Source organism: Canis lupus, chromosome X, assembly GCF_011100685.1.
Source record: "Canis lupus familiaris isolate Mischka breed German Shepherd chromosome X, alternate assembly UU_Cfam_GSD_1.0, whole genome shotgun sequence".
In the NCBI taxonomy this organism is placed as follows: Eukaryota; Metazoa; Chordata; class Mammalia; order Carnivora; family Canidae; genus Canis; species Canis lupus.
Genome location: NC_049260.1, coordinates 24086080 through 24108205, shown reverse-complemented (window position 1 = coordinate 24108205; position 22126 = coordinate 24086080). Strand labels below are relative to the sequence as shown.

At 36.4% G+C, this 22126-nt stretch overlaps 1 protein-coding gene across 2 annotated transcripts in view; it reads right to left on the bottom strand.

Annotated features, from left to right (window-relative positions):
* The window catches only part of IL1RAPL1 (interleukin 1 receptor accessory protein like 1), a 1348418-nt gene that overhangs the window by 1153221 nt on the left and 173071 nt on the right, over positions 1–22126 (bottom strand). For both annotated transcript variants that reach the window (XM_038587125.1, XM_038587126.1), the window contains one exon: positions 65–170. In XM_038587125.1, the coding sequence (XP_038443053.1) occupies positions 65–146 (82 nt within the window). In that variant the 5' untranslated portion in view covers positions 147–170. The remainder of the gene's footprint in view (positions 1–64; positions 171–22126) is intronic.

Genomic DNA, 22126 nt, shown 5'->3' with positions numbered 1-22126 from the left:
ATGTGAATATAGCACCATCATTTCAAGCCATAAAAATGAGAGTAAAGGAAGATACACTGCTTACCAGAGCCTCTTTTGGTCACTACCTTCAAACTCTGAGTAAAAGTAGCATATAAGAGAATCAAGTGTGGAATCGGAGCTTTCATCTTCCGGCTTTTAAAGGCTGTTCCCTAAAGCAAAGATAAAAAGAAAAAAACATACATTTTAAAAAATATGTAGTAATATGTTAAGATTTTTGTTCAACTTTTGATCATGCACGCAATAAACATCATAAAAGTAAAGAATATGAACAGGATCTGTATTATGTTTTCCTATATGTTGTAGTTGCTAAGTAAAATCCAAACCAGTAGTGCCAAAATTATGTCTCTATAGGGACCCTAAAATATTTTAAAATCTTAAGATTCCCTTTAAGGTTTAGAATTTCTATTTAGACTAACTCTATTTAAATAAGTGGAAACAATCCCTTCAAAAGGATCGTATCACTTACAATTTATGTTTAATATAAATTGCCAAGCACTGACATTTTTTAATGTTCCATCATACAATAGAATATTATTGTACTCTGTATCATTCCTTCCAATCAAAAAGGAATAATAAATTCTATGCCTTTAAAGATTTAATTATAATTTTACAATTCTCTTTCAAAAAGCTTTACTAAAAGATACTTCAAGAGAATTTTAAGACTCTTGTCTGTCTCTGAAAGCTACAGAAAAATACATTACTTCTTCCTATTACAAGGCTCTCAGAGGGATACTAGAAGGGACATTAGCCTAGTGTTTGGATTTCAAAGGGGGATAGATTTCATTTGAAATTAAATGAAATGAAACACTGTCTTTCTTGGAAAATCATCCTTTTATTTTTGTATAAGACTGAGATAGTAGAGGTGAAAGACTGAATTTCAAAAAGTAGCAAGTCAGAACACAGTTCAAATATATTGTCAATCCATGACAGCACAAGTTTCTCTGCAAGACAGTTGAGGACTGATCATATTCAGCTTTCAATCACTATGACTTTATTAAAAATGAGGAAGCTGAAATGGTAGTTTGACAGTCACATATTTTGCTCTCCTACTGCCTCAAATACCTCTGAATATTTTTAAATGATTAATTCATTTGCATTAATAAAAGTCTGTTAAGACACATTTTAATTCACAAAACAAAATCACTATCTATTCACTTGCAGTAAGGTGATACCATCATCATTTTAGTCAAAAAGTCAGTGAATTTTTAACACAAGCATTGAGAATAAGCTATTTTAACTCCAGCTCCTTTAAATGATGACAGCTTGTTTCAGTTTTCTAACCAAGGACCCTAAGTTTGCATAAAGACATAAATGAAACCTAGTCCGAAAAGCTAACTCATCAAACACATCTGACGAACTGCCACAGTACAGTGCAACCTGAGTCATGCATTCCTAAAACCTGAATCCCATTTTCCAGGCACTGCACTAACTGGAGCTGCAGGAAATCTTCAAGTTGATATCTTCAGCCTTCAGGTTAGCAGTGAGAATCAGTTCCTCTCTCAGTGTGAGTTTAATCAGTGCTACCCAAGAAACTCCAGGATCCAACTATATACTGTACGCCTTTCCAGTTAACTATCTTATTACCTTACTCTTGTTCAAAATAATATTTCCTCACTCATTTCATTTCTATAAGGCACACAGCTAGTTTGAAATTTTATTTTTTAAAACTAAATCGGTTTGGAAAGCATCAAGTTGGCAACATCAAGATCCTTAATTGAATCTCTTGATATGCTGTGTATTAGGGGAAAAATATGTAGCATATCACAGATTCAACAACTTGAATAAAACATTCACATCTTGGTCAATGTACAATAATCTTTACAAACCTCAATATAATTTATTATATCTTATCTTGAAAGACAGATAAAAAATATCCAGTCATAGACACCCAAGCTTTGCCATATTTGTTGCATAATTAAAATCCTTACCCACAAATCACAATGCAAAGTATATATAAATATAGTGATGTTCTTATGTACGTTCTTATTGTCACATGGTGGGCTCATCCTATCAATTACCTCATTTCAAGTAGCTTCAAATTATGAATAGATGGACCTGAAATCATCTGCCTATTTCCTGTTATACCATCACCACTTGATTTCATTTAAACCACTACTAAACCTTACACAGAATGAACATATTACATTGGTTATGAGCAATCAGTCAGTGTAGGTTCTTATCCCAGTTTCACAACCTATTAGCTGTGTCATTTTGGGCAAATAACCTCTCTGAAACTAGTTTCTTCATTTGAAAAATAGGTATCATTACAGTATATAGCATAGTACTAGAAGAGCACTGGCACATACAACAGTCAATAAATGAAAGCTGCTGTTGTTACTGTTTTCACTGCAGTTGACTGTTGCTGCCATTATTGTCAACACTATAGATGCAACTCACATCCTCTCACCTTGACATTTTCTGTATATACCAGCTTTCTCTACGTCTTTTCTCAAGCTATCAGTTTATCTGTTTAATTACAATGTCTTTATTTTCCCAGACTTGAAGTTCCACCAGGGTGAATGTGTTTTATCCATCTCTTTATTTCTAAGGCTCAGTAAATTTTAGCTACAAAAGTGAATGAATGAAAGAATGAATGTGGCTGCTAATACATGCAGTTGAATTTTGGCATTCAAACTCATCATTTGGTAAATACTTATTAGGCATATACTAGTTACAAGATGCTGTGCTACAGCATAGTGGGGACACAAAGACAACGTGATCCACTCTAATAAAGAAGGTCCATAGACCAATAAAGGAGACAAACACTTACCTACTTAATTAGACTGGCCCTATTGCCATATGGTGAGTATAATGTGCTGAGGGAGTAGAGGGAAAAAGCTATTCTGCTTCAGGTTGGGTCTGCTGAAGTCACAGCAAGGAGCTTTCAGAGGAAGAGGCATTTCAGGTCATAAAGGAAATATTTTTTTAAGGCAAAGGGACTTCTGGGTCTAGGATAAAGTATAACTGAAATTGTCCCTCTGGTCGGCAGAATAATGCCCACCTGCAAACATATTTACATCTTGGAACCAGTGAATCTGTTACTTCACATGTCAAAGGGATTTTGCAGATGTGGTTAAATTAATGATTTTGAGATGGGATATTATCATTAAGGTGAGACCAATGCAATAGCAAGCATCCTTATAAAAGGGCAGTAAAAGAATGATATTCATACAGAGAAAACAGAAGGATAGAAGGCAAAGGTCAGAGATTGGAGTGATGCACATTAAAGATGGAGGAAAGGGATATGTGCCAAGGAATGACTTTGGCCACAAGCAGGAAAAGGCAAGGAAGCAGATTATCCCCCTAGATCTTCCAAAAAATATGCAGTCATGCCAACACCTTGACTTTAACCAAGTGAGTCCAATGCATTTTGAACTTCTAACCACCAGAACTCTAAGACATTAAAATTGGGGCTGTTTTAAGCCACTAAATTTGTGGTAATCTCTCACAGGAGCAAAATGAAACTAATACAGAAAGGATGTGAAATGGCAGGTTCTAGTAGGGAAGTGTAAATAGATCACAGGTTGTGGGCTGCAGTGACAGAAATTAAAGATGTCAGGGGTGCCTGGGTGTGGTTCAGTCAGTTGAGGGTCTAATGCTTGATTTCAGCTCTGGTCATAAGCTCATGCCCCTCCCTCACCTCTGCTGGCACACACTCTCTCTCTAAAAAGATAAAAAAATATATATATTTTAAGAAAGAAATTGAAGGTACTAATGTGGGATTGTTAATAGCAAGATATGCTAGGTAAGAATCTGGGACTTTTCCTTCATGCCCCCTACAGTGTTTTTCACTCATATACTGTCTAATTTCATTTAAGAATATTTCATGCAGCTTCACTTTCTTAATCTTTTTTATCATGAAAACATTACGTATACTGAATGTTTCTTCAGAATATACATGACAACTCACCTAAAATTCTGACCGATTTTCTTTTCACACAATTCTAAGAATTCTTTGCAGTATAGACAACAAAGAACCAATGGAAGCTTGTAAATAAATAATCTTAACTGTTTTAGAAAGCATAGTTTGTAGGTGGAAGCAACTACTTAGCAGACAATGGTATAGGAAGATGAAGGTCGGCCTTAATTTAGTAGAGGTAAATGCTGAAAAAAGATAATGTATTTGGGAATAAATACAGTTCACAGATATTAAAGGAAGTGGCATTAAAAGCAAGTTTGAGAGTGGATATGAGGCATTTATTTTAAGCAACCAGGTCTATTATGATCTTATTTACCAATATATAAAAATAGAAAAGACATTTTGGGCACTGATGGAGAAGTACTTAAAATTATATTTAAGGCACATATATTTTGAACAGTCTGTGTAATCTCCTACTAGAATTGTCTTGTAGTTAATTAAAATATTAGCCAGAAGCTCAGTGTAAAGATGGAAGATGATAATACCATAATTTTAGCTTAAGTTAAATACATGAATACAATAAATGGGAATGAAGCATAGAAAACAAAGAGGAGAAGGCTTACAAATATTTATGAGATAGCAAAGGGAATCAAAGGGAGAAGGGGAAAATTAGGCAGTAAAAGGAGAGCTTATGTATTTTAAGGATAAAAGAGAAAAATCTAGCTTTTAGATTTAAGATACTGCCAGTGGTACTGGCTACTACTTTGATTAAATAAATGGGGGCATAATCAGAAAATTTAATGAGGAACATAAGTTTCATTCATTTGTTCCTAAATGACAGGATGTAGAGTCCACAGTTCAGAGTTGAGAAGTTGAGGGATAACTGTAGTTGAGAATGGGAAAGATCAGAACTTATATGTAAACAGAAGCAAAGAGAAACAGAACCAGAGGAAGGAGGTAAATCTAGAAAGGAGAGATATCAGTATGGGCAAGTTGGGACAAGCTTTAAAAGTAGAAAGGGAGAAAAAAGTATATATGGATGTATATAAATTTCAATTTTGAAGTGAAAAGGAAGGAAGTAGAACTGGTTTGTTTTATTCTACTTTCATCATAAAGCATAGAAAACTGGTTTTAAACTGAAAACTAAGTGGGGTAGGAGTCTTACTTCTAGCAACTTCATCTCTAAGTCCTAGTTTTCTCATCTACAAAATATGGGTATAAATATGTGAGATATTTATTTCTAGAATTTATGAAGACATCTATACATTTACTTTAAATTTGAGTGCTTACCATATTTCAGATACTGTCTTAAGTTTTAAGAATACAAAACCATTAGGAATTGGTCACTGTAGCCAAGGAAGAGACCTGAAAAATCAATGATTATACTAAAGGGATAGGTATTAGAAGAATTCTTAAGTCTATGGAGTGTGCTCAGTGCTGCCTGGAGAGGTTATGAAAACATTCTCAGAGGAGGATGACATTTAAGCTAACTTTGGACCATGGTAGAAAGGGTTTAAACAGTGATGGACGAGATATGCAGGTAGAAGAGGATAAAAAGAGTGCACGATGCATTTGAAAAACCACTAGTGAAAATAAAACCATATACAGAGCAATCTATTCAATACAGGTTGAAGGGCAGACAAGTGTGTATGTTTAAATCATCAAAAAGAAGCATTATGTCACTAGAATAATTTTTTACAAAAAGGTCCAAAGTTCGGGTTTTTGTTTTTTAACACAATCCTAACCAGAAGATCATTCATTCTTATAGAGTCTGACTAGCAACAAAATGTTAAAGTTCCAGACCTTATAACTAACATCAGTATGTTCTGCAGAAGTTCATTCATAACCTGGCTAAAGGGCTAAAATGTCATTAATATCTTCAGTCATATGGTCCTCGACAGATTTCCCTCTAAGGTGATAATAATATGATAATGAACAGTCAAATAACTGTCCATAATGAGTGAGTTCCATATTTAAATATTATCCTGAGATTTGTATATAGAATAGTTTGCTGTACAGCAACCTGTCATAAAATGCTATGGAATGTTCTACAAACCAACATACTGGAGTAGGGGCTGTAATTACCGTGGAGTAACCGGCACACCTACTGACTGAGTGGCACCACATGAGTCTGAAAAGTTGTAGAGAGAAACCTGTATAGATACAGTTTGTTTCTCATGAAATCTGAACCACATCCTTAAGTGGGTGAGAAGCCAGTGGAGTTTACAGAACTGAATGTCATAACCAGGTTTGTATTATAAGTATCAAACTTCTATCTAATATAATAATAAATAAGACCAATAATTGAAATAAAATCAAAAGTGAAAAAGAGGATATAAATACATGATGATCCTTTACCTCTTTGATTAGGTTTATTCTTAGGTTTCTTATGGTTTTGGGTGCAATTGTAAATGGGATTGACTCCTTAATTTCTCTTTCTTCAGTCTCATTGTTAGTGTATAGAAATGCCACTGTTTTCTGGGCATTGATTTTGTATCTTGCCACACTGCCAAATTGCTGTATGAGTTCTAGCAATCGTGGGGTGGAGTCTTTTGGGTTTTCTCTGTACAGTATCATGTCATCTGCGAAGCGGGAGAGTTTGACTTCTTTGCCAATTTGAATGCCTATTATTTCTTTTTGTTGCCTGATTGCTCAGGCTAGGACTTCTAGTACTATGTTGAATAGCAGTGGTGAGAGTGGACATCCCTGTCGTGTTCCTGATCTTAGGAGAAAGGCTTCTAGTGTTTCCCCATTGAGAATGATATTTGCTGTGGGCTTTTCGTAGATGGCTTTTAAGATGCTGAGGAATGTTCCCTCTATCCCTACACTCTGATGAGTTTTGATCAGGAATGGATGCTGTATTTTGTCAAATGCTTTCTCTGCATCTATTGAGAGAATCATATGGTTCTTGTTTTTTCTCTTGTTGATATGATCCATCACACTGATTGCTTTACAAGTGTTGAACCAGCCTTGCATCCTAGGGATAAATCCCACTTGGTCATGGTGAATAATCTTCTTAATGTATTGTTGGATCCTATTGGCTAGTATCTTGTTAAGAATTTTTGCATCTGTGTTCATCAGGGATATTGGTCTATAATTCTCCTTTTTGGTGGGGTCTTTGTCTGGTTTTGGAATTAAGGTGATGCTGGCCTCATAGAACGAGTTTAGAAGTATTCCATCTCTTTCTATCTTTCAGAAGAGCTTTAGCAGAATAGGTATTATTTCTTCTTTAAATTCTTTGATAGAATTCCCCTGGGACACCATCTCATCTGGCCCTGGACTTTTGTGTTTTGGGAGGTTTTTGATGACTGCTTCAATTTCCTCCCTGGTTATCAGCCTGTTCAGGTTTTCTATTTCTTCCTGTTCCTAGTAATAAACCTAACCAAAGAGGTAAAGGATCTATACTCTAAAAACTACAGAACACTTCTAAAAGAAATTGAGGAAGACACAAAGAAATGGAAAAATATTCCATGCTCATGGATTGGAAGAATTAATATTGTGAAAATGTCAATGCTACCCAGGGCAATTTACACATTTAATGCAATCCCTATCAAAATACCATGGACTTTCTTCAGAGAGTTGGAACAAATCATCTTAAGATTTGTGTGGAATCAGAAAAGACCCCAAATAGCCAGGGGAATATTGAAAAAGAAAACCAGAGCTAGGGGCATCACAATGCAGGATTTCAGGTTGTACTACAAAGCAGTGATCATCAAGACAGTGTGGTACTGGCACAAAAACAGACACATAGATCAATGGAACAGAATAGAGAACCCAGAAATGGGCCCTCAACTCTATGGTCAACTAATACTCGACAAAGCAGGAAAGACTATCCACTGGAAAAAAAGACAGTCTCTTCAATAAATGGTGCTGGGAACATTGGACATCCACATGCAGAAGAATGAAACTAGACCACTCTCTTTCACCATACACAAAGATAAACTCAAAATGGATGAAAGATCTAAATGTGAAACAAGATTCCATCAAAATCCTAGAGGAGAACACAGGCAACACCCTTTTTGAACTTGGCCACAGCAACTTCTTGCAAGATACATCTATGAAGGCAAGGGAAACAAAAGCAAAAATGAATTATTGGGACTTCATCAAGATCAAAAGCTTCTGCACAGCAAAAGAAACCGTCAACCAAACTAAAAGACAACCTACAGAATGGGAGAAGATATTTGCAAATGACCTATCAGATAAAGGGCTAGTATCCAAGATCTATAAAGAACTTATTAATCTCAACAGCAGAGAAACAAACAATCCAATCATGAAATGGGCAAAAGACAGGAACAGAAATTTCACAGAGGAAGACATAGACATGGCCAAAAAGCACATGAGAAAATGTTCTGTATCACTTGCCATCAGGGAAATGCAAATCAAAACCACAATGAGATCCCACCTCACACCAGTGAGAATGGGGAAAATTAACAAGACAGGAAACAACAAATGTTGGAGAGGATGTGGAGAAAGGGGAACCCTCTTGCACTGTTGGTGGGAATGTGAACTGGTACATCCACTGTGGAAAACTGTGTGGAGGTTCTTCAAAGAGTTAAAAATAGATCTGCCCTACGACCCAGCAATTGCACTGCTGGGGATTTACCCCAAAGATACAGATGCAGTGAAACGCTGGGACACTTGCACCCCAATGTTTATAGCAGCAATGTCCACAATAGCCAAACTGTGGAAGGAGCCTCAGTGTCCATCGAAAGATGAATGGATAAAGCAGCTGTGGTCTATGTATATGATGGAATATTACTCAGCCATTAGAAATGACAAATACCCACTGTTTGCTTTGACGTGGATGCACCTTGGAAGGGTATTATGCTGAGTGAAATAAGTCAATTGGAAAAGGACAAACATTATATGGTCTCATTCGTTTGGGGAATATAAAAATTAGTGCAAGGGAATAAAGGGAAAGGAGAGAGGATGAGTGAAAATATCAGTGAGGGTGACAAAACATGAGAGACACCTAACTCTGGGAAATGAACAAGGGGTAGTAGAAGGGGAGGTGGGCGGGGGGTTGGGGTGACTGGGTGATGGGCACTGAGGGGGGCACTTGGCGGGATGAGCACTGGGTGTTATGCTACATGTTGGCAAATTGAACTCCAATAAAAAATGTTAAAAAAAAATAAAATAAAATAAAAAGGAGAGGAGGACAGTGGGAGTGAAGGTGGTATCTCTAAGCTGGAAAATTGGGGATACACAGGCAAAAAGCGGTAGATAACTAAATGAAATTTGGAAAAATATTTTGCAAGTATCTTGGATCTACACATACATTTATGTATGTATTTATGTATGTATGTATTTACACTTGCATTGAGAAAACACAATCACATACCAATTAAAACCTAATGAAAAAAATGTATTGTAGATGCATCCACAGGATAGGACTTAATTAAAATATCTGAGATACTGGTATGAACAATAGAGATTACTTGATAATCTTCTGATGGAGAGTTGGAGCTTCTAGGGACTACCTGGTCCTGTCTGTGTACCTTTGTCTTTAGATATGCTATTTCACAACTCTGAAAAGGTAAGTTCTAGAACGTTAACAGCAATGCAAGTAAATCTTGTCCGTAGAAATGGAAATTATTTGTGGTCTGGTGGGATGCAACTGATCACTGCTCTATATACATACCAGTTGTGGCAAATCCATTCCAAAATTCTTTTACCGCATATAAATTTATGGTTCTCTGAAATCTTCTCTAAGCTAGTTTTAACATGTCTTCCTTCCAGTTCCTTCATTAGTGAATTAAATGCATCTTTGACATGTGTACATTTTGTATCTTTATGACTCATGAGTTTTTTAACATTATGCTTCAGAACTACATTTACTATAATAAAGTTAATCAATGAATACTTTAAGATGAGTAAAGTAATTTTTTAAAAGTTTAAAGGAAGAAATTACAATAACCTACCTTTGGTTGGATTTTATATTCTAGTCAATGCTTAGTATCATGGTGTTTCAATCAGAAACCATGTGAACAACAATATAAAGACAACTTCACAGCAGTTAAATAAGAAACCAGTGGGACTACAAAGATGCATAGAAAAAAGTCTATTTCCATAACATTATCATCAATAAGAGGTAGGTGTACTTTGAGACATTAGGCCTTTCTCTGAGCTTTCAAAAGGCCAAGGCATCGTGCTTAGAGGAATGGTGGCTGGGATGCAGCTTCCTTGATAAAGGTCTCAATATCAAGGTCATCTGAAAATGATATAATCATCCTTTACAAAGTCCAGACTTGCTTAGTGTAACCAGCTACCCCTCAGAAAATCCCTAGTACAAACTGATGGTCTGCAAAGAGAGACATCAAGAAATATAAACAAAGGTGATTAAGAGTAAAAATGCCTGTGTCTGAAGTACAGCTCAACTTCTTACCAACTGTATAACATGTACACAATAATACTTAATATCTCTATACCTCTGTCCTCTTATATGTAAAGTGTACAAGGGAACAGTCTCCACCTCAGAATATTATTACAAAAAATTAAAGACAATAATGTATGATTAGTATTAAACATTGATGCTTAGAGTCGGATGTGTATTACCCTTTATTATTAAAAACCACTGGACATTTTATAGGACTATGGTGCCAACTATCACCTTAGCTGAATTAACCATATGTAGTAATTCCAGATTTAAACTACTGGGAATTATTGGGGAAAGGGAAATATTCCATATGCTACCTGAAATTTCTGTAAAACTCAATATAACTCATACTTGTTTGGTGACAGGAGAAAATCCAGTAAACGGATGACCTAGCTAAAATGGAAAGTGCACTGTGCACAAGAATAGAAAGCATAAACAGAAACACTACATGGTTTCCATCTTCCACTTTTCTAATTCACCTTTCTTACACACTTCATATTCATCATGCCCTCCACTGTAATTCAGCTTCAAAGCTCATATTGAAGAAACTTTTTGGGTTCCCAAGTCAGCAGATTGGATGAGGCCAGTGACAAAGCCAGGGAAGAAAGCAAATATATTCCATCATCGGTCTTGTGGACTATCAACATGATCCTCCCTGAGTGGATTTGCCCTCCTTTATGAGCTCTTCCTGACAATATATTTAATGGGTAGTTGGCTAAACATGACCCTTATCACATTTTGGTTTGTTTAAAATTCAACATATTGAAGAAACTTACTGCAGCTCTCAAGAAAATGTGGCTTTATGTTAATCAGAACTCCATCTTTGATGTTTGTTATATGTGGCAAAGTTTTTTTAAATTCTATTTTTCCAATTCAACTCAATGTAGCCAGAGCCATAACAAGTTGTGAGGAGAGTAGAATACTGGGAGAATAGCTAAGGCTCCATCTTGGGGTCACATGGGGAGCTTTCAAAGAGACTGATGATCCACGGACCATACTCTGAAAAGCAAACGTCTGAGCAATTCTAGTTTTTAGAGTTCCCTCTGGCAGGGTTTCTCAACCCCACTGCTATTAACATGTTGGGCCAGATAACCCTTTGTTTTAGGGGGCTATACTGTGCACTGTAGGATGGGTGGCAGCATTCATAGCCTTTACCCACTATATTCTTGTGGTACCTTGCCCAAGTTTTCACAAGCAAAAATGCTTCCAAAGGTTCCCAAATGATCTGTGGCACAGATGGCATCTCCATATCCACAGATCATGGGAGCAGTCAGAATGCTGAGCTCTAACCAACAGAAAATTCAGTTCTAAGGTCTACGAACAAAATACAATTAATTAGTGATCTTTTATGAAGGTGCTCGGTAGTCACCCCTAGGTACTACACAGTGAGAATCTGACCACCAAAGTTGCCAGGAAAAGAAATATAAGCATTTGTCCTATGTGCCAATAGGTCATTAGAATTCTCATAAAGGAAACAAAAAAGACTGATAAAGCTTTGTACTTCTTAAAAAAATAATTGTTAAAATTGAAAGACAGTGAATGCATTTGTGCCAGACAAAATAATGGCTCCCAAAGATGTCCATGTCCTAATACCCATATTCACTGAATATGTTACCCTTTGTGGGAAAGGGAAGTTTACAGCTTTGATTCATTTAAGGATCATAACATGGGAAAGATTATCGTGGATTCCAAAGTGGGTCCAATGTAATCACAAGAGTCCTTGTAACAGGGTGACAAGATTATTAAAGTTAGGGAGATGGCCATGTGATAACAGAAGTGAAGATTGGGGTGATAAAGCCATGAGCCAAGAAATGTCAGCAACCACTAGAAGCCACAAGATTAAAGGAATAGATTCTGTCCTGGAGTCCCCAGAAGAACCAGCCCTGAAGACGCCCTAATTAAAAGCCCTGTGATTCACATTTCATACACCTAACCTTCAAAAACGAAAGAATGAATTTGTGTTATTTGTGCCACAAAGTCTGTGATAAGCTGTTACAGCTATAACAGAAAGCTAGTATAACACTGAAAAAGCCAGAAACATAAAAGAAAAATTCTGTTTATCAAAAACAACTATTAACCTTTGTTGAATACTTACTAAATGTCATGCATGTATCTGAGAACTTCACATAGACTATTTTGTTAATCCTTACAAATTTTCAATCACATAGCTGCTACTGATGTCTATATAAAGCTCTTTTCCCAAGCTAATACAACTAGAATATTAGTTTGCAGGTCTTCTATTGACAATATTTTAAAATGGTCAAAAATAAGTAAAACTGAGTTCTGAGACCTCTGATGCAAATGTATCCACAAATAAAAACATACAGGATTCATATCCAATGATCCACTAGCACGCAGTGCTACTATTTCTTTGTACAGTGTCTGCTTACAAAATCCCTGCATGGAGTGAAACTCTATCTGTGTATATTTATGTAGTTTTTAACTAGGCATTTGCTATAATTATTCAACTCCTAAGTTTTCACTATTTGAGGCTCCTACTTCTCTATCACAGGAGCTACACTATCTCCTCAAAGAGAATATACATTGCTTTATGCCTGTCTCATCTAGTTACTTCTTAACTCCCTAGAACGTGGCATATAGCTTTACTTGCTTAGGGTTCTTCTGAGAATTGTATTCTAAGATTGACTGTTCTTGTTCCCACCACATCTAGAAACACTTTGCTTCCACAAGTTCAGAAGATCAGAAGTCGATCGGCATTTGATATTGACAACTTTCCAGAATCTATCTAGCAGTTCTGTGTATCATCTTGCTCTTTGAGGTTTTAATGGATACATAAACTTGTTAACCAACATATGCCATATACTATGCTAGACACTGGAGTACTAGAGACATGAAAGGAAATAAGATCAAGAACCTTCCTTCATCAAGCCTACATTTTTGCCAGGCAAAACACAAGCAAACAATTACTATATTTAATGATAAATGTGAGGAAAATTAAATAGTAATACAAGAAAGAGAATGATGTGGTATAGAAGTTAGTGTTTTCTCAAAGGTCTTATCTATAACTTCGGACTTAAATCATGAGAAAGCAGAAGTCACATGTGAATAAGGGGAAAACATCCAGGAAAAGGACGAGCATATGCAAAAGCCATGACAGAACAAGTTCTTAATAGTAGCACAATGGAAAGAACAGTAGCACAATGGAAAGAACATCAATATGATTGAGGCAGAATAGACATGAGGGAGATGGGAACTAGATAAAGCATGAACGGGTTGGAACCAATAAATGGAAGGACATGTGTTTTATTTGGACTGAAAAGTCATCCAGAGTTTATACAGTATTGTTTTGGGTTGAAATATGCCATCCAAAGAATATGTTAAACTACTAACCCTGGATACCCATATACATGACCTTTTTTGGGAATACAGCTCTTGCAGATGCAACCAAGTTTAGATGAAATCACAGTGGATTTGGGCAGACCTTAAATCCAATTACTGGTGTCCTTACAGAGAGAGACATACAAGTACTCACAGGGAAGAAAGCCCGATAACAATGGAGGCAGAGATTGGAGGAATGCATGTACAAGCCAAGGAGAGCCAAAGATTGTTGATAACTACAAGAAGCTAGAAACAAGGAAGGATCATCTTCCCAGAGCCTTCAGAGAGAGCATGGACCTGCAGACACCTTGGCTTTGGACTTCTAGCCCGCAAAACAGTGAGAGAGTAAGTAAGTATTGTTTTCAGCCACCTAGTTTGTGGTAATGTTGTTGATGCAGCCATGGGGAACTAATATTGTTACTAATAAGATAATACACATTATTTAAAAGTTTGCCTTGACTACCACATTAAGAATGGACTCTAATGGAACAAAAATAGGAAAACAGGATACTAATTAGGTTGGAGGCTAATGCAGTGGTTCAAACAAGCACTGATACTGGTTGAGAACACAGTTTTAACCAAGGTAATGCTGCAAAATCATCAGACTTGATGTACAATTTAGAGAAAATAACAGTAAGAGTCACTAATATGTTGGGTATTCCTGTGAGTTGAAATGAAATCAAGGATCATTCCTGGGTCTGGCCAGGAAGTAGAGGTATACTGTGCTACCATTAACCGCGACGGGGAAAGCTAGGGGAATAGTAAGTTTTGGAAGTTAAGACAACACGATCCATTTTGGACGCTATAAGTTTGAGATGCCTATATCCTATCCAAGTTAATTTGATATATTACTGCTGTAGGCCTCTAATAATCCTTGCATCTTGTTATTCATGACCTTGTGATCCCCTTCCTTTGAGTGTGAGATGGACCTACAGACTTGTTAATAAGGCAAAAGTGATGGGATGTCACTTCTGAAATTAAGTTACAAAAAACTGATTTCCTACTGCACTTCCTCACTGCTCACTGTGATAAAGCCAGCTACCCTACTGAAAAGTCCATGTGGCAAGAAATTGAGGGTGTCCCCTGGCCAACAGCCACAGAAGAACTTGGTCCAACAACTTTTAAGGAACTGAATCCTGCCAACTACTATTGCATGAGGCTGAAAGCAGATCATGCCCCAATTGAACCCTCAGATGATTGATGCCCTAGCCAAAATCTCAACTGCAACCTTTAGAGTGACCCTGAGCCAGAAGACCCAGCTAAGCAATGTCCACATTCCTAACCCACAGAAACCATGAAATAATGTTTCATTTTAAGACACTAAATTCTGGGTAATATTTTTATGTAGCGATAGATAACTAATAAAGATGGGAAGGATGTGAGAGAAATCTGAGCTGCAAACATATATTTAGTAGTCACTGATTTTATATAGATTTTATTTAAAAGGAACTAGATGTCATCAAGTATGGAAGGGAGATAGACAAGAAGGCTCAAGATTGAGGCCATCAAACTAAAATACAATGAGATGGGCAGCCTGGGTGCCACCTTCAGCCCAGGGCATGATCCTGGGGACCAGTGATCCAGTCCCATGTCGGGCTCCCTGTATGGAGCCTGCTTCTCCCTCTGCCTGTGTCTCTGCCTCTCTCTCTGTCTCTCATGAATAAATAAATAAAATCTTAAAAAAAAAATACAATGAGGCCAGAGAAATAGGAATCAGCAAAGGAAAGTAATAATTAATTAGGTAGGAAGAAAACCAGGAGAAACTATTTTTCAGATGATAGCTGTAGCCAACCGGGTCAAATTATGCAAAGAAATCAGGGAAGATGAGAAGTGAGAATTGACCATTGGATTTGGTAACACAGCATTCATTAGTAACCTTAAGATAGCCGTTTTACAAAGAACAAAAACCTCATTGGATTTGGCTAAGGAGAGAATGGAACGTGAGATAGCAAATAGCAAAGACACCGAATACAGAAAATTCTTAAGAGTTTTTCCGTGAAGTCAATAGGGCCATAGCTCAAGGGAATGTTTTCTGCAAGGTGTGTGAATAGAAGCTCTATTTGTAGGCTCATGGGAATGATTATACATTGAGAGATAAAATGGTGATATAGGAGAGTTGACAATTGAAGGAGCAGTCTTTGAGAGAGTATTAGAAAACGTAAATGTCGGGGTGGACTTTAGATAGTAGCAGGCAGATTCTGACTACTCTAAATGGAAGAGTATGCCACTAAATGAAGTGATAAAATGCGAGTATGTTCTACTCCAATCCATCATTAAAAATTAAAAAAAAAAACAAGTAGCAAGAAAGGCAAGTCTTTCACAGTTGAGTGTGAAAAGTGTGGATAGAGGGTAGGAAGTTTAAAGATAGAGAGAATGGACAAAATAGTATCTCAGAGCATGATAAAGTGAATGAATGTCCTAGATAAAGAGGAAGATTACATAGCACTGTTGCAATGTCCACTAGGGGGGTGTGATCACAAAGATAAAGTCAGAAAGGTAGTATGATTTATTTCAGCAAAGCTCAAAAACTCAGGGAAGGCAGAGAAGTGGATTTAACTTGGTTTGGAGTTGTTTCCAAGTGAGTATGAGAAAAATAGAGAGGCAAGTGTTTTAAGAGTTTAACAGATTGTAACAGCGTTGGACCACGAAACTGCACCAATAAATTGTTCATGTATATGATGTCCATGCCAGAACCATATTTTTTTCTAATAGTTTAGACCTGCCAATATAATGTCATGCTAATTGAAAGCTAACTTGCTTCAAGTAGTCCCACAGAACTGTTTCATGATAATGATTAAGAAGCAGACGCATATAATTTGACAGATTGAAAAGATCCAGTTCCCTTTAGCTGCCTGTGTTTTAACTCCCTGGGTAATATAACCAATGTTTGCACTTAAGAAAAATGCTTTCAGGCATGATGGGGTCTAAATACTCTCACATTGCTTGCCTGGAAGCTAGTCTACTATTCTCTCTCTGTTAGCTTCAATGCAAGCTATGGGCTTGACACAGCAGTTTAACAGGATTTACAACTTGTTCATGAAAAATATAGGCACAATTTTAAACTCCAGTAGGTATTATTGCAATCATGCCAGCAGAAAACTTAATTTTGAGAAACCTATAGGCTTCAAGCAAAATAGATAAAGAAAAAAAAGTTTCTCATCAACATCATGCAGAGAGCCATGTCATCAACTATTTACTAGACAAAATATGTACCTGAAATGTTGTATGAGGTGACATGATGAAAATCCACACTGATCTTATCATCTCAAAAGCAGAATCTCACCTTCCCTGTTGAGGGCATTTCTCAGTAGACTCCTCCATTCCTCTAATAACCATGTGGCAATAATAAAATGCTTTAAGGGGTAGAAAGCCCTCTTAATCCATGGTTGTCAGTACTCCTAAAACCATTGTGGTTTTTTTTTCACCTAGTAACCTAGTATTTAACATTTATCTTCTGTAACAGTTCTAACAGCTAAACTATGTTTTATTAGCAGTAGCCAGCCCTTTAGAATGCTTTAATGGTACTATCATGAATAATGATGAACCTAAATTAATTTGATTATTTTAAAATGTGATATATATTAACTACTGCCTTTAAAATCATACTTGCTTAATAGAAAAGCTTTTCAAAACATCAAGTTTGAAAAGGAGTGTTTAAAGGTGCCCTTGGAGGGCATTTCCCAAGATGATTCTACCAACACAGGCCCCGCCTCTGCTTCTAAAAGTTCCTCCATTAAAAGATGACAGGTTTGGGAGAATTCCAAGTATTCCACATTATCATATACATGCCTTGTTCCATCCCATTCTAGTTTTTCAGGCCACTTGACTTAAAAATGTAATTCATGGTGACTGACACTCCCACTGAAATTTGTCTGCAACTAATATATTCTAACAGCTACTGTCATGCATTCCTTCTCTTCTATTTGCTCACTTTGACTTTCTCCCCTATATACAATGCTTGTTAGAAATATGCTGGGTTGACTGTTTTCCTGCCAAAAGTTGCAGATTCTAATTAAATAACTCAGAGAAAAGCAGTCATAACAAAAAGCTAAATTACAAGACCTTGGGAATGCAATTGTTTCCAGGTGGGGAAGGTATAAACTTCCGTTGGCCTCTAGGAAGAGACAGAGTGGCATAATGAAAAGCCTGCTGCCCTTTGTGTCCTAATGCTGGGCTTGAATCCCAGCTATGTTACTTCAGGGAAATAAGTTCATAACCTGCAAGTGATTTTCTTTACAAGAATATGAAACATAATAACGGCCTTGCCTATCTCAAAACACTCTGTAATGTAAAATATTACCCTTATTTCCTCTGTGCCTATCATGCATTCCATGTGTGGCATATTAACACTGGACACTGACTAGAAAATACTATCTTGTATATGCATCATTCTCTGAATACTTCAACTGATCCCACTAATATCAAATCATTTTTCAACAGATATGAGAAGGTATCCTCATTTATCCTCATATACTAAATGGATAAATCAAATTGGAATACTTTATAATTAGATGACTTCCAAAAGATATACAATCTTGCTTTTAACATGCCAATTTAATGCATCATTCATAAGTCTTCAGCCTCCAAAGATCAACAGCACTGCTTCCTACCTAAATGTTGGTAGCTGAAGGTTTATAAAAATCAAGGCCACATGTCTAAATCACTATGTGAATAAGTGCCATATTACTTAGAGCTTCAAAGCACTGCCCGAATGTCCTTGTGTATGTTCATACATGTAAGCAAGCCTGCACTTAAAATCCACTGTAAATGTCAGAAGAAAATCACTTTAAGTGCAGAGAAATGATCATCCTTCAGCTGTGCTTACTAACAACACTGTCTAGGGGGCGACATATTCATCCCAAAGTCCAATCAAAACTCTTACTTCAATAAAACTAATTGACTCACCACCAGAAGCTTAGGAAGCCGAGCTTGAGGACCCTTAAGATACACAGGCCTCTTTTTTTTTTTTTTTAAGCCCTGCACTTAGTTTTGAAGTCCTAATTTTGCATCCTGTTATCCTGTAAAGTGGGGCCAAAATTGTATAAGCTTCAATGTACGCCAAAACTAGATTCTCCTCAGCTCACCACACGTACTTGAACTCACTATATACTGCCTGTCAAGGTGACTAAACATTTTCACTTTTCTAGAGACCTCAAAACATTGGAAATATAATGAAATAACAAGCTCTTATTCACCATTTGGTGAGACAGTCCTTCTACATGGATTACCAGATGGTAATTTATAGCACAGACTTTTCGAAAGGAGTGTGGATGTATGCAATAATAGGAAGAGGAGTAACTTGCCAGTTGAGAGACCTAGATTCAAGTCCAAAGTGCGACACAGCACTAACATTAAGATCTTTGCAAAGTCTAGTTTTCGTACCCTTACCTTTGTGATGAAAAAATTGAAGAAGATTATCTTCTTCAATTATCTACAGTTTCTTCTTGGAACATTTAGAATTATGTAATCTAGCGCTATTTTTCAGTCATATCATTTTAGACTTAATCTCACATTGCAACAAAGAGAGGCAATATGCAATAGCAATACAGAACTCTTCCTAATGCCCACCTCTATCCAGGACCCTCAAACTGGGAATTATCCCCAGAATGATGACTTTGGTCTGCCCACTTCATCGACCTGAAACACAAGATATACTCACTGTGTCATAGTTTGCTTCATCAAATGATAAAACACGGTCTATATGTATTACTTTAATTGTGGGGATAAGAAAGCCAGATTTTATATGTAAATTATTTCAATATTTCCTTACTTGTTCTCATGAGAGTGATATTCAATATATCCAGGTCCTGATAAATATTTACTTCCTGGATAGCTATTTTTAACATGCCTCATCAATTTCATCCTTTCTGTACATACATTTATTATTCTGATGAGATTTAGAATCTATTGCTCCACTCCTCTGGAATCTGAGCTGCCCTTTTGGCTCATATGATCAGTAGAATGAAACAAAAACATTCTATGTTACATGTTATGCAGCAGTAGTAGCTAGAACATTTCTTATACTAAACCAAATCTTTTTGTTTTTTTCCCCTAAATCTATCTATATAATATAAATACAGGCTATAATTCAACTCAGATTCTTATACTATCATTTCTTTTCACATCAAGTATAAAGAAATGGGTCTCCATGGTATTTCACTTCACACTCAATGACCTCATTCAACATTACAGTTTTCTTTTTTGACTAGCTGTGACACTCTATTGATTCTTTTGTTGTTGTTGTTGCTTTTTTCCTTCCCCCTTAGGGCTAACTTCTCAGTTTTAGGTATCAAACCAACAAGCGAATATACACTCTTTATATTCAAAGAAATAGCTATTGTAGTTAAACTACCATATACAACAAGAAAGGCAATTCAATATAATACACAAACTTTATCTTAAAAGCAGTGTTAGATTGATTAGGAATTTCAATGACTTGAAAACTTAACCTTAGGCTGCAATTATGTAATTTCTAATCACTATATAAAACTGATACTGACACTCTGGGATTGAAGAAAATACAGAAAGATCACGTGTTTTTCTTATATCTTCTCACAAACACAATTTTACTTTATACACTAATGCTACATGAGAACAAATGGAGTTTCCTTCACATAGATCTTGGAATTCTTTTTTTTTAAGATTTTATTTATTCATGAGAGACAGAGAGAGAGAGAAGCAGAGACACAGGCAGAGGGAGAAGCAGGCTCCATGCAGGGAGCCTGATGTGGGACTCAATCCTGGGTCTCCAGGATCACACGCTGGGCTGAAAGCGGCACTAAACCGCTGAGCCACCCGGGCTGCCCGCTCTTGGAATTCTTCATAAGTTTTATCACTACAAATGGACAAGAGGAGCACATAGTACCAATTCTCAGTGTCCTAACTGTGCTTGGAAAAATAGCCAGTTTAAAATAACTACTATCCAAGCAAGCACCAGATGTGTTTGTAGATCAACATATTGACTTTTGTATAACACAAAATAGAGATCAAAGTGCACAAAATCAATGTAGTCAAGATGATGAAAATCAGAATTTTGTAGAACTAGACCTGTAGTTAGAACTCCCAACTAAACTGAGTTATATTTTCATGAACATTAAATCAGAGATGATAAATAAAAATCTACATCACTAGTTTAATATGTATGGACCATCTAGGGCACTTGAGAATCTAGAGCCTACTATGTCTTTTTAAATACAGAAAATAAAAATGCATCAAGAGATTTATTCAACAACATTATGATCTTCTATTTAACACACATACTCTAGGGTATGTGTATTTGCATGATACTAACAGTGAACAATACTATTCAGTTAATGCAAAATGACGTGTAATCAAAATCCTCAGACTCCCAGAAGAGAGTCTATATTTGATCACTGATTTTTTAACTCTTTGCACTATATTTTTTAAGGTTCCTCCATGTCTTTTTCTATTCAAGTATAATTAACGTACAGTGTTGTTAGTTTCATGTGTATAATGTAATGATTTAACAGTGCTACATATTCCTCAGCGCTCATCAAGGTAAGTGTACTTGTAATCTCCTGTAACTATTCCTTCCACCAACTCACTCGCCACTCCTCTGGCAACCACTAGTTTGTTTTCTGTATTTAAAAGTCTGTTTTGTTCTCTTTTTCTCCTCTGTTCAATCACCTGTTTTGGTTGTTAAATTCTGCACAGGAATGAGATCATATGGTATATGTCTTTCTCTGATTTATTTCACCAAGCATTATACTCTCTAGCTCCATCCACGTTGTTGCTAATGGCAAGATTTCGTTCATTTCTGTCGCTAATACTCCATTGTGTATATATATCCATCTTCTTTATCTGTTCACTATATTCTAGATAACTTCTGACTTATAAACCATTCCATAGACCATTTCATAAAACTTATGTTTAGCTCTAGAATATATGTACACACAGGCATATGTGCATACATACCCCACATAGCCAAGCAAAATCCATACATGTACATATGTATGTATGTGTACATATGTATATGTAGGCTATATATGTGTGTGTGTATATATATGTGTGTGTATGTATGTGCGTGTATATACACGCACACATACACACACACACGTCCTCAGTGCTTCTTCCTCAGGCAATTCTACTGAGACACTGAAATGTTCATATAATTATTCAATTATTCATGTATTTTTCCGTATCAGCCATCTAAGGTGTCATTTTAAAGAAATGTGTCAAATTGGATCACTGATGATGGTGGATCTTTACAATAGAGAAAAGAAGGCCATATCACAGATTGGGCAGCCAATTCCAATGACATTGTTACACTAAAGTCAAGAACAGGACATTTAAACCTATTTAACCTAAGATAAACTACTTGTAAAGGAAGACTTAGGGATTGTAGGACTAATCTATAATTGATTTGATTTCTAGTATTTGGGTTGTACAGACATGCAAGTGCACATTTTTGGACTCAATATCACTCCAAACCCTCCCCCCCATTTTTTTAAGTCTCTGTTAGAGGACGGAGTCTCTAGAAACCACAGCTTTCTGTAGCTTCTCTGTTAAAA